This window comes from Trachinotus anak, unplaced genomic scaffold, assembly GCF_046630095.1.
Source record: "Trachinotus anak isolate AG129_WGS33_773 ecotype Australia unplaced genomic scaffold, CSIRO_AGI_Tana_v1 ptg000032l, whole genome shotgun sequence".
NCBI classification, from domain to species: Eukaryota; Metazoa; Chordata; class Actinopteri; order Carangiformes; family Carangidae; genus Trachinotus; species Trachinotus anak.
In genome coordinates, this window is record NW_027273883.1 from 13,312,435 (window position 1) to 13,325,019 (window position 12,585).

General features: G+C 39.6%; 2 protein-coding genes across 2 annotated transcripts; both read right to left on the reverse strand.

Moving 5' to 3' along the window:
- On the reverse strand, positions 1–9,181 carry crot (carnitine O-octanoyltransferase). Its single transcript, XM_071468442.1, has 17 exons — positions 9,053–9,181; positions 7,695–7,818; positions 6,778–6,902; positions 6,504–6,685; positions 6,281–6,405; positions 6,057–6,165; positions 4,911–5,004; positions 4,657–4,782; positions 4,451–4,552; positions 4,190–4,273; positions 3,984–4,091; positions 3,748–3,878; positions 3,544–3,667; positions 3,376–3,454; positions 2,779–2,872; positions 2,368–2,487; positions 1–2,042 (listed from the first exon to the last, which is right to left on the reverse strand). The coding sequence occupies exons 2-17, from the start codon at positions 7,807–7,809 to the stop codon at positions 1,922–1,924; spliced, it is 1,839 nt and encodes a 612-aa protein (XP_071324543.1). The 5' UTR covers positions 7,810–7,818; positions 9,053–9,181; the 3' UTR covers positions 1–1,921.
- A 627-nt stretch (positions 9,182–9,808) lies between these two features.
- Positions 9,809–12,285, reverse strand: acbd7 (acyl-CoA binding domain containing 7). The gene is made up of 4 exons (XM_071468443.1): positions 12,138–12,285; positions 11,181–11,298; positions 11,023–11,085; positions 9,809–10,339 (listed from the first exon to the last, which is right to left on the reverse strand). The coding sequence occupies exons 1-4, from the start codon at positions 12,147–12,149 to the stop codon at positions 10,266–10,268; spliced, it is 267 nt and encodes an 88-aa protein (XP_071324544.1). The 5' UTR covers positions 12,150–12,285; the 3' UTR covers positions 9,809–10,265.
- Positions 12,286–12,585: the final 300 nt, after the last annotated feature.

Sequence of the window (12,585 nt, forward strand, 5' to 3'; positions counted from 1 at the left end):
TTGACTCATTATAACATTTATTCATTTAAAGGATGGAAGTCTCTCAGCTTTGTCAGAGCATTCATACTGTAGGACACTTCACTACATTTCAAAAGTCACATACGTATATGTAGTGCCTATTTTCAACATTTATGATCAGCATTAAAAATATTAAGCTACTTTCTATTTGGGTATTTTAAAGACATTTACAAAAGTCAACAATCACAGTTACAGATTAGTGCAAGGCTTTAAATGCAGAAGAAATGTGGTCTTTAAGGCTCAGTGATGTTAGTCATCCTAATATACAACTGTGTGAATATTAAGCCATTTTAACATGATGTGAAAACACAACAAAAAAAACCTGCATAGTGTGCAGAACCCATAAGGTGCAGCGACCAAGTTATTAAGGTTTTGGTTCAAAGAAAGATGCAACAATGAGCAAAGCAACAGTTTCACTGATGTACTGAAGTAATGCAACACAATGAGCAGTACCTCAGTGGAAGGGAAGGCAACAGTAAGTTTTTAAAAACTGAACTGAAATTTGAATTTTAATCAAATTAACATAAATAAAATGTATATTTTTTTCTTTTTGTAAAGTACAACCTCGACCATGTATGTACACAAGTCAAAACTAATACCAAGGATACTTACTCAATTCTTAGCAAAAATGAATTTTAATTTCAGTCCTGCTTTTAAAAGTTGAGTACTGTTGTTGCATAATTCTGTGGATTTTCACAGCGAGACCAAAGCCTAAAACAAGGCCAATCAATCTTATTTAACTTCTATCCAACCTAGTTTTTGTAGGTTTTATTGGAATGCCCTTTATTATATACCAGCAAAGTCTAAGGCCAAGAGTCATAGCAGCCAGCAGTCATCTAATAGTGCACTAATGACTACTGAGTACTCATGGGTCAGAGGTCAACATGTTGCCGGGTGTCGAGGCTGGTGTGTGATCCCATCACAAGATGGTCTCTGGTTTCTACAATTATCCACCTTAGAACAGCCTCAGGCTACGTCCACACTTTTTGAAACGGCGTTTTCAAATGAAAATGTTTCCCGTCCAGACTAGCGTGTCCGAAATGAAACCACCGCACCTGAAAACGCAAAACATGACCATTCATGGACACTGAGCATGCGTGAGCCGGTGTAAACAGGAAACCCACTGTCTACTCTCAAGTGTACTCAACTGATTATTCGCTACTACAAAAAGAGGAAAGAAAAGGCAGTTGTAGCATTAATATACAGGATTTCAATGAACAACAGCTGCTAGCACAGACAAGAAAGTGAGTGAATTCATGTTTTCACTATTGGTAACCGAGGCTGATAAGAGCCAATCAGGGAGCGACCCGGTGTGTTATGTCATCGTTTCCATAAATCTCCCTTTTTGCTCGTCCATCCTACAGCACAACCCCGGAGTTTCCAAAGTAAAACGGAGCCAGCAGCGTTTTCAAGGATTGAAAACTCCGGAGTAGTATGGGCGGGAGGCGAAAAGGTAGCAGAAGTGATGCGTTTTAAAATGAAAACGTAGTAGTGTGGACGTAGCCTTGGTTTCTGTTAAATTGTTACCCACTGGGAGCAAACATCATCAGCACAGCTTAAATGTGGTATAAACCTGTCAACATTCTAACAAATACTAGAATCGTACAAATCTGATCATCAGGACAAATATATACACCCATTTACATTGAAAAAAATCTTATTTACTACAAGAAATGGAAAGCTTCATTGATTTTTTGAAATGCGAAAATCAGTGAATATCACATAGAGGTACTGATTCTTTGCATTGATCTGTGCTAAGAATAACCATGACTATCACCAGCTGTCGGTTATTAACTGAGGGTTTGTGAACTGTATGTGCACTGATGTTCAAATAGAGACAGAGGTAAAAGGTGAGTGTGTAAATTAGCCTGCATTAAGCTCCTGTGTCTCTTGGTGTGGGTACTTATAGCTGGGATGTGGTGGCCAGGTGGAGCATCTCATGCAAGGAGCTACAGAAGTTGTTGAACAGTGACGCAGCATCTGTTTGATAGCAGGATTTCCACGCCGAGATGGAGATCACAATCCTGGAGGGAAGAAAAATGAAATGAATGAAATTTCAGGGAAGAGGCACATAATGTCAAACATTTAACTGCTTGATGAATTTAAACCATGCTGTGGAATATCATCTGAATGCAACAGGTACAAATCAGGCCAATAAAAACAGCATTGTCAAAATACAAAACTGATTTCTTTATGATGCTTTTAATGGTTTATTTTATTATTCTTCTGCCAGAAGGTTATAGGATTTTGTAATAATTTAAGTGTTAACAGTCCACACAGAAATCATGAGCAAAAGGTTTTCAGAAGGCAATAGCTTTATGAAAATATGTTTATGTCTTGTCTGCTCACCTGTCGTCTCTGATGCGGTAGAAGAAGCCATAGCCATGGTGCACCATGGGAGCCACGGCCCCCAGAACTGTGGTGTAGCCCACCAGACTGGACGACAGTACAAAGTTTCCACCTCCACCACTACAGACACAAACACAACCCAGTTGCAGACTGACAGAACAACCTGGCAAGAACTTTTCAATCTGATGCAATGTCTTAAGCCTGCTCCAAACGATCTGTAATGCACTGCAAATTATAAAATTTACCATTTATCAATATGTCCATTTCGCTCCAGTAATATTTTTAACATACACATACACACACACACACACACACACACACACACACACACATATATTTATTTATATATTAAAAGTAGATCTTTGTGCAGGTTGGGACAGAAAAGTAGTTTTACAAAACAGTCTACTGTACCTCTTTGCGTAGAGGGGATCATTGAAGAGCTCTGGAGTTGGACGTCCCTCCTCTTTGGCGATAAGATACAGGCCAAGGAGATGCCTGTCAAAACCTGGCAACAGTGTCACAAAATACCATGAGCTGATATCAAAAACACAAAGTTATTGTACCATTCAAATAGAATGGGGACAAACATGTAAAAACTAGTCCTGCTACTAGTAGTCAAAAATAGTAGTCAAGTCTTTCACTAGCGATACAATGTGCAATACTTAAATTGACAGTTACTCTATACCTTTTGAGAATCCAGTTTTCCTCTAATTCTGATTTTTACCTTTGGTTTAACTCTTGTTTATGTTATTTTATCCTTTTCTGGTTTTTAATTATGACTATTTGAGTTTGTTGTGCTTTATCCTCTACTGTTTTCACAGTTTCACAACAGTTTCCAGTAAAAAGTGTTTTTTAGTGTTTTTAGTTTATTTTCATTGCACACCTACACACAGTGAGGATAGAAGAAAAATAATTTCCATTATTGGAATAATGAGAACTTCTTTGAAAGCTATCTGACTATTGAACAGTGATATGTAGAAATATCATCAGATTGTTAAATAAACAAACCTTTTCCTTCCTGGGCTTCAGCCATTAGTTTGTTGTGTTTATTGAAGGCCAGCAGCATGGCTTTCCTCTTGGCATTAACCTGAGAGAAAAGTGTTCATGCACCATGTCAAATAAGGACTGCATCCACCTATTTCCTTTGTGAGATTTATTACAGCCATACACACTCACATCACATGTTGGGTCCATCATCGCTTTACACCAGTTCACAGCCTCCTGAGTGCAGGGTCGCATCGTTTCCGTCCTGCCGTGATAGAACTTGCGAGTCATTGCTGTCTCATAGCAACTACCTGGCCTGAGACAGGAAAGAGGTCACTCACTTCATATACTGCAGATATCAATAAAGGCATGGGCAAATTTTTAACCGGTCCATACCTTTTGTGTATTCTGTAGAAGGCCAGCTGCATCGCCAGTTGAATAAAGGTGTCAGGATGCAACTTCTTCTGTTTGATGACTGCTTTCCCAAATGCAGTGAAGGCATAACACACAACCTGCAGATCCTGTGTCTGTAGAACCAGAGACAGAGTGGACAATCAAACAGCTGTGACAATGGACATGTCTTTTTGCATTAGGCTTTTTGTAGTATAGTTTGGTGTTTAATACTGGCTCACCGAGTCCAGGTATTGCTGTTTGGCGTGGCTGATGTCACTACGGACTTTCTTGTCCACAGTAAACACCAGTTCCTCAGGAAGGGGCATGGATCTAACTGCGTCTGAGCCCTAAAAAGCATGGACATTAAAGTGGAAGGACACATTTGAATATCAGTATAAAGAACTATTTAAGTTTATGAATAGAAGCAAGAAATAGTCATGTTTACCTTCCATTTGCCTTCTGCAGCTTTGATTTGCTGGTCAATATACCAACACATTGACACCAGTACCATGGCATCATATGGGGCATGCTGCAAAACAATTTAATTGTTTTTAATCAAGTTGTAGCACTGTAGAATTGTTTGCTTTTGGACAGGATCTATCCAAGACACCAAGATGAGCAGCATGGAAATCTTGAATCTCAAAATGTGTCTTATATATATACACACACATCATCAGTTTCTAGAATGACACACATACAAACTCACATCACAAACGGATCCAAAAGTGCCATCCGAAAACACGATTGAGTTGTACGACTTGTCTCCCCAGCGGATGGCAGGGTTGCCGGTAAGGGCTTCCCGGGTCATCTGTGTTCAGAATTATGAAGTCACAAAATAAGACGCACTGCTCTTTTCCTGTGGCCAGAACACTTACAAAGTCATAAATAAAGTCAAATGTGTGCAGCTAGTACATTTGTGTAGTTCTCTGGAGTGGAGTAGGGTTTCGTCTCGTCCAGAGATATGACGAACAGGCTGCTCTGGATGGTCTCCAGTATGGTCTTATTGTGTGGATCAATGCTTATTAGATGTTCCCTGGCCTGCAGAGAAAGTAAACAGATAAAGGCTGACAGTGCTGATCCTCAGTTATGCTTTTGTAATGTGAGAACTTTTTCACTCTGTGTTACACCATGTTCACCGCGATGTCTCCAAACCTGGTTTCCCTCACCTTCGCCCAACGAGTCCTCTCCTCTGAGGTGAGAGTAGCCACTCCGTCTCCCTCTGGCTCTCTCTCACAGTGCTCCTTCACATAGCTCAGCTGCCTGCACAGGTGAACACACACAAATACACACAAAATATAACAAAGTAACTTTGAACTGTGGGTGCTTTCAATCAGGCCAAATTAAATTTAAGACTCTTTAAGATCACATGCAATTGAACAGCTTAGCACAATTCATTACTAAAACTATCTTACTTTTAGTTTATACTATCTTCTGGCAGCCTATACTGCAAATTAAATTATCAAAGACTTAAAAGCCCTAAAGCCTGTCTAAGAAAAGTGAATACCAAGCTTTAGACTTTTCAAGACCTGTAGATATAATATTTTATGTATGACTGCAATATTGAAGATCTGGCAAACTACCCATGGAGACAGGAACAACAGCGGCAACATCCAGCGGCCCAAATATTGTTAGTAAATCACAAAATCAAAACTTTGTCTACTTTTCTTCATAAACCAAAGACTTTTCTTGTTCTTAGCTTCTATTCTGTATTAAGTGCATCTTGTAGGTGTAAAATTTATTCACTTGTTTATACAGCTGCATAGTCAAAGCTATTCTTGAAATATCAGCCTGGGCCTGAAAATGACAGACACACTGCACCTGCTGCCACCTCCACAAACTAATTATAGATTGTATTTTGGTTATTTATAGATGTTCCTATTGTTCCCTCAGGCCTGCTCTATTCTTCCCACAATAAAATCATTTTAATTGTCTGCTGGGGTCATATTTCATTTCATATCAGCCACATTCTGTGCCACAATAGATCTACACTGTCAAGTGTTTTTATTTAAACTGTTACTTGATTATTTCCACATATTAGGAGAGTAGATGTGCTGCGTGTCATAAGTAACTGCTGTCTCACTGAAATGATGCTGAGACACTGGTGAGGAAAACACACACTGTCCACCCCCTGAAGATAATGTAAATATTGCGCCCTCTTTTGTTTTATTAGTGGAGGACTAGCAGCTTTCACTTAGCAGTGTCAGTGGAAATGACTCCATGGCCCCGGACCCTCGACAGGAGGTTTGTTCTCTTGGGTACTAAGCTTCATCGTGGGATTTTAGTCTTGAGGGCTGTTTCTACTTGATAACTACCTGAGAAGTTCTGGAGGAGTGAGGATCTGTCCATCACAGAGTGCATCAAATGTGAAGATCCGTCCACGACACATCACGACCAAATGGGAGGGGCATGGACCCTCACGCTCTGTGACACAGTCGAAAATGCACATTATGTAACAGTGATATGTGAGCAGAGGAAATGGGCTAATGTTTATACAGGTGAGTCTAAAGGTTAGAGATAATAACCAAGTTTTTTCCACCTGTCTTGAAGTAGTTGCGAATGGTGTCCTTCTTCACCCCAGGTACTTTGCAGGTGCAGAACAACATTCTGAACTGGTCCATATCTAATGCTGTTTTGCCAGCTTTTTGAGGAGCCAATCTCTCCCTAAAACATCCAAAGTTACAAAAAAAATCCAATATAACATATTTATGTGATGTTGTGTAAAAACACAGCTTGTAAAAATGTGTGTGAGCATGTCTTACGTGCGGATCAGGTTCCAGTACTGTAGTGTGTGCCATGTGCTTATACTGGCCCTCTGCAGATGAATTCCCTCTGCAGGAGGCCAGTAGTGCTCCAGGTAGGGTGCTGGGCCACCAAAGTTCACATTCAGCTGAGAGGGGATGCGGACCTCCAGATAAGCTGTGTCTAACCACCATTCTTCCAACTAGGGAACAAAACAACAGCTAAGTTAAACACCTGGGACGAAAGAGGACAACTGTGAGACAAAAACAAGACATTTACAGCTGAATTACACACCCAATTCCTCTTTGTTTTGGCTCTCTGCAGTAGTTTCTGGTGCAGCTCTTTGCCAACACCCTCTTGGAATTTCCTCACAATGTCAGCTGTAGCCTTAAACTCTTTCTCTGATGCAAACGGATGAACTGATGGAAAACATGGCAATACAAAATAAATCACTCATCAGTGTTAAACTGTCAAGTAAGAACTTCTTTGTCATTGAGAACATGAAGCATCTTCTGCAGTAAAAACAGTGTCTTTTTATTCAGCCAATGCACATGTACAAAATACTTATATACAGTTATCATGTTATCATTAACACATGATCATACATGTATACTATAACACTTACTAACACACTTGCATGTGATGATAATATTCAAAATGTAAGACCTTTTAAGTTTGGTATAAATCAAAAGCAGAGATCTGAGGAGTCAGATCCAAACGAGCTGAGGTATACTGATACATGCTACTGCATAATTTTAATTGCAGTATTGATGTTACATTTTAATTTCAACATTAATACATCCTTTCATTTTCCAAAATTTACAAGGCCATCTTTTGCTCTGATCCACCAATTTCCAGGAGGGGTCAAGGTCAGTGAGAACATGATTATTTTCTTGTCTTAGCTATCGGCAAAGTCCACTAGGAACCAGTTTGAAGCCAAAGATAAGTTTTTCTAGGCTAAAGGGCAAATTTAGTTTAGTAATAGTAGAGTAATGTTTCACACACCATAGTGTGGTTTTGGTTTTTATTAAAAAGGAGTAGAAATATTTACATACAGACCAGTAGCAGCAGCAGTGAGCAGTTACTGTCCTGTCAAATTTTCTTATTTACAGTCTGTTTTAATAAATATTAGAATTTTGCATGCTAAACATTTACAACCTGAAACAGAGTAATTCTATGACACAGCCGGTTGCACAGAGCTACTATCCTACCTGAATCCAGGTACTTGGAAAGGCTGCTCTCTAGTGATGGCACAGGCAGGGGAGGCAGGCTGTTTTGGTACTGGAAGGTCTGCTCTGGCAGAGACTCTGTCAAATGATTGGCCATTTGTTCTCCCTGTAAAATAAATAAATATTGGACTGACATGAAGCTGAGGCTGACATTGTTTCGTATCACTGGTATGACAGGGTAAGACTCACGTAAAAGCAATTTTTGTTCATGTTTTTTTTTTTGGTGAACTTCCTACCACTTTTCATTGTAATGATACTGATCAAAGCACTTCTCAGAGCACTTTTCATTGTAATGATACTGATCAAATATTCAGGATTAGAGTGAAAGCAGATGAAGCTCAATTTTTCCTTTTTTGATTGAACGGGGAGGGGGTCCCTCAACAATTCGTCATCTGTCTATTGACTCCCTTGGATTTCTTTTTTTTAATAATTACATCCTTTCACCAAAACTGTACTGTTGTGCATATGATTCGTTGGCCCAGTTGCAATACCTTCGCGGCCCACCAGTGGGCCCCGGCCCACAGGTTGGGAACGTGGACGTATTATGGGACCCCTTATAATGCATCCATGGTTGGGGAATCCCCGTTTTAGAGAGAAAAAAAATCATATTCGTAGTAAATGATCCAGATCTATACCTTTAAGAGGTTCTTCCATTCTTCAGAGCTATTTGCATAATCCTGATGACTAACAAAGGGACACTAGTGAAAACATAACCTCCTGGCGTACGTGAGAATTGTTGGGTATAGCTCTACATCATACAGTCACTAATCATTCAAACCAAACAACAGTAATGTTAAAGCCTGAGCTACTTCCGCTGAGGTTTCTCTGTTTGCCCGGTTAAAGAGCTTTAAAATCACTATGAACAGTCTGGTTAGCATTTGAGGAAAACCACATAACAATATGTCTTTCGTTTTAATATCTCACAGTTGTTTTGTTAAGCATTTCTAAATATACCCATGCTGTGTTGATAACTGTATCAAAGCTATTTTAATTGATAAAGTCTGTTTACGACCACAGAAGTTGATCCGCTGTTAGTGTAACTTGACTATCAGCAGCCCAGTTCAACAGAAACAGAGACAAACTGCTCAACTGCTCAATTTCCGCAGATAACTAAGAGTTTTACTCGTTTATTATTGTGTCAAAGGGACTTCACCGTTTTCCAATAAACAAACTAACACTACCTAACACTAACATTAAACTGTGACAAATTAGCTCATCTCGGCTGCCGTTATCGGCTAATGCTACAAGAATAACAACAACAACAACAACAACTAATAGTAGGTTTAACTTGATTGAACAGTTCCTATATTTAGACACAGCACCTGTCAGGACCAGCTCACCTTCTTCAGGATATGTTGACTTCAGCTTGACGTCCAGGCACAACAGAGATATTGCGCTTCGGTCGTGTTGTTGCCCTCAGAGGCAGTTCCTCACCTTTACCCCACTGAACCGCTGCCCGAGTTCCCCAGGAAACGCCCCAATGCGCATGCGCGGAGAGGCATTTGACCCATAAACTATCTGATCCTAATGAAGTGAGTGAAATAACGAGGTCAGGCTGTCCGCAGTGTGAGAGAGGTGGAGTGATTCAGTGGCTGTAACAGCGACCAAACAGCGATGGAGTAAGAATTTGGTGAAAGTACAATGTATAATCAGGAAAAGCTACTTAAATTAGTGAAAGTACTAAATGGAGAACTGTCCCCCTGACTGTTTCACTATGATTATTACTACCTGTCTTTCTGTTATTTAGTCTACCCTCACTGATATAAATGGGCTTGAGAAAATAATGGAAACACTTGTCTGTTTAATGCAGTGTAGTTCAACAGCACCACAAACTACAGCTTCCAAAATGTTCTTGCAGTTGAATCAATGCCTCTCTAAAATAATTTCAACAAAAGCTAAACATGATAACCTTCATAAGGACAGGATTTAGAGCAGGAATCTTGCATTAGACTGCATCAGCTATAACTAGGCGTGCCTAATAAACTGCCAGTTGAGTGTATGTTAAATCATTACGTAACTGTCACTGATGAATAATAATGCAACTCTACTAAATGATGAATTCCCAAAAGAGAAGAATCACAAGTAATCGAAACAAAAACAGTCCATAAAGGTTTTATTTTCTAAAAGTGTGCAGTCATTTTGCTCACATTTGTGGGATTTAATCTGTCCTGTTTTGATTAAACTTCAAGAAACATACAAAAGTGCACAGGTATAAAGTATATTGCTGTGTACATGTGGATTACGAGCATAAACTACATAAAGGGCGTGACAATTAGCAAGTTTAATATCTTTACCCTTAGAGGATGCATAGATGTTTCTCAGTCCTATAAATTAATGGGAATAGTCTATGTAAAAAAAAGACATATCAAGGAGAAAGAAATCACAGCAAGTTAAAAAAAATCTAAAATTACACTTTATCCTGCATAATTATGGCCTCTGAAAGCAGAAGGCTACTTGTTAAATAGGCAGCAGCATTGTTTCAGTAATGAAGTTAGCAGTCTTTTGTTTGTTTGTTTTTTGCATTAATTCTGCCTATTCAGGTTATTGCAGGTCTTACATCCCATATTTGCTGATGATTTCCTTGGCAAGGCTGATGTAGGCTGACATGGCATCATCCTTGGACATTCCTGAAAGAGTGCAAATTACTTGAATAAAAAACACAGTGTCAGTTTTTTGCAGTTTTTAGCCATGCTAGTGACATGGCTCTAGGGAAGGCAGTGTCAGTCTTTCTGCCAGTCCACCACTTTACATCAATTGCCATAAAATCTGGTACAGATGTCCATGGTGCCCACTTTTCCCTTAGCGTCACCAGTGGGTGACGCTAAATGTCTGAAATGTCTCAACATCTGTTGGATTGATTGGAACAAAATACAGTACAGACAACTTTGGTGATCCTCTCATTAACATTTGTGGTCTCAACAACTGTTGGATAGATTGCCATTTAAATTTTCTACACATGTTCAAGCCCCCATCAGGATAAACTGTAATAACTTTGGTGAGCATCTAACTTTTCATAAAGCTCCATCATCAGGTCAAAATTATAGTTCTTCCATAACTTTGTTTATGACCAAATACTTTGAGACCACTCACATTTCTATCAACCTGTATTCTGTGTTTATTTCTAATTAGCAAATGTTAGCATGCTAAACTAAGATGGTGAGCATGGCATAAATATGATATGATGCAAATGCCGTGTCTAAGTGCGGCCTCACGGTGCCACTAGTATCTCTGTATACTCTTAGTTTTGTTTAAACTTGTACTGTGTAACAAGTCTCGCCTTTCCATTCCACAAGCATCTTGAACTTGTTACCTTTCCTGGAGTCCCAGGCGTCCCACTTGGCTTTTCCTTTTAAGTCCAACATTCCAGGCCGATCTACAATATCGTAAAAGCCCAATGAGTGGAGGAAATATTCAGAATTTAGGGAACATTGTATTGGAGTGATTCTGTTATCCTGCAGCAAGTCATACCAGTGTTAATGTCTCCAACAAGCGTCTGCTTGTAAAGCCCATAGAGGTCCAGCAGCTCCTGGTCTGTGGGCCTCGTCTTCACCTTCTTCACATCCTCTGCCAACTTCTCAAACTCTGCCTGCACGTTAAAGTGGTCAGAAAAGAAACAATCAAGTCAGTCTTTTTGTGTCTAATAAATTCTACATGACTACAGCAGTTACAGTTGGTAAGCAACGGATTTTTTTTTGCTCTTCACAAAGTCTGATGGGTGACCCAGGGTTAAGGTATTTGGTGCACTGGGGGTTTATAGTAATCACAGAATATGAGAATGTGCATATTAATTGGTTACAGACAACACTGAATAAATAATCTGAGGCTAGTATTCCAGTCATGGTGTGGAGCCCGGGAAACTCATTGTTGCACAGGCTGGAGATAAACAATGGGCTTTTATTCAACACTCCAGGGCTTTTGTGTCTACTTGAATAATCTACTTTTCAAAGGATCTGGGGCATTGCACAACAGATAATTATGGACCATAGAGGGACGTTTTTAGGATAAACCCTATGGACTCTCAGTATATGAATGTTACTCCGTCTTACCAAGATTAATCTCTGAATTTAAATTATTAGTCAAAACGGCTATTACATGGGCCAGTCAAATATTTGTAATCTTCTCGATTCAGTTAGAGCCCGATCAGGTTTGTTTTTCCTAATCCTGCATGACAAGCAAACTTTATGAAATAAGTTAAGTGCAGCTGCACATCTGAAGGACCACAGAACCAGAGGATGAAGATGTTCAGACCTGGTTTTCTTGCATGTGCCTCTCACAGACTGTCAAAGATGGATGACACCATATACAGTAGAGGGCGTGAACACCGGACCGCTACACCAGCTATATTCATTCCGGAGCGATAAGAGGAACCTCGGGTAATCGCTCTTTTATGAATAAAATGGAAACAAAAACAGTAAAACATTTTACCTGAAGAGACATTTTCGCAGATGCAGCCCGGTAGTCGAGATGAATGTGTTTCTCCTGCTTTGCGCAGCTGTAATTGCAGCACAGCTGATCAATGCGTTATTGTCGGCCAGGGATTGGCCTGCAGGGAGGGAGCAGAGAGCTGCAGAGGAGCTGATTGGCTGCCTGTCACCCTCACTGCGACACACACACACACACACACACACGCACACAATTATGATGTAGGGAAATGTACATTTCACTCTACCACATTTATCTGACTTGATCTGAGCTGTGCAGAGTATGAGTTCAAACACAAAAACGTATTTATCTTGGTGTCTTTACTTAAGCAGAGGATTCTTCCACCACAAAATAAAAGCACCAACATCAGCCACTTGTTCTGTTTCCTCTCATCGATTTTATTTGTTTTTATTTGTTTTATATATTTTTTTTAATTATCTTTAATATATAT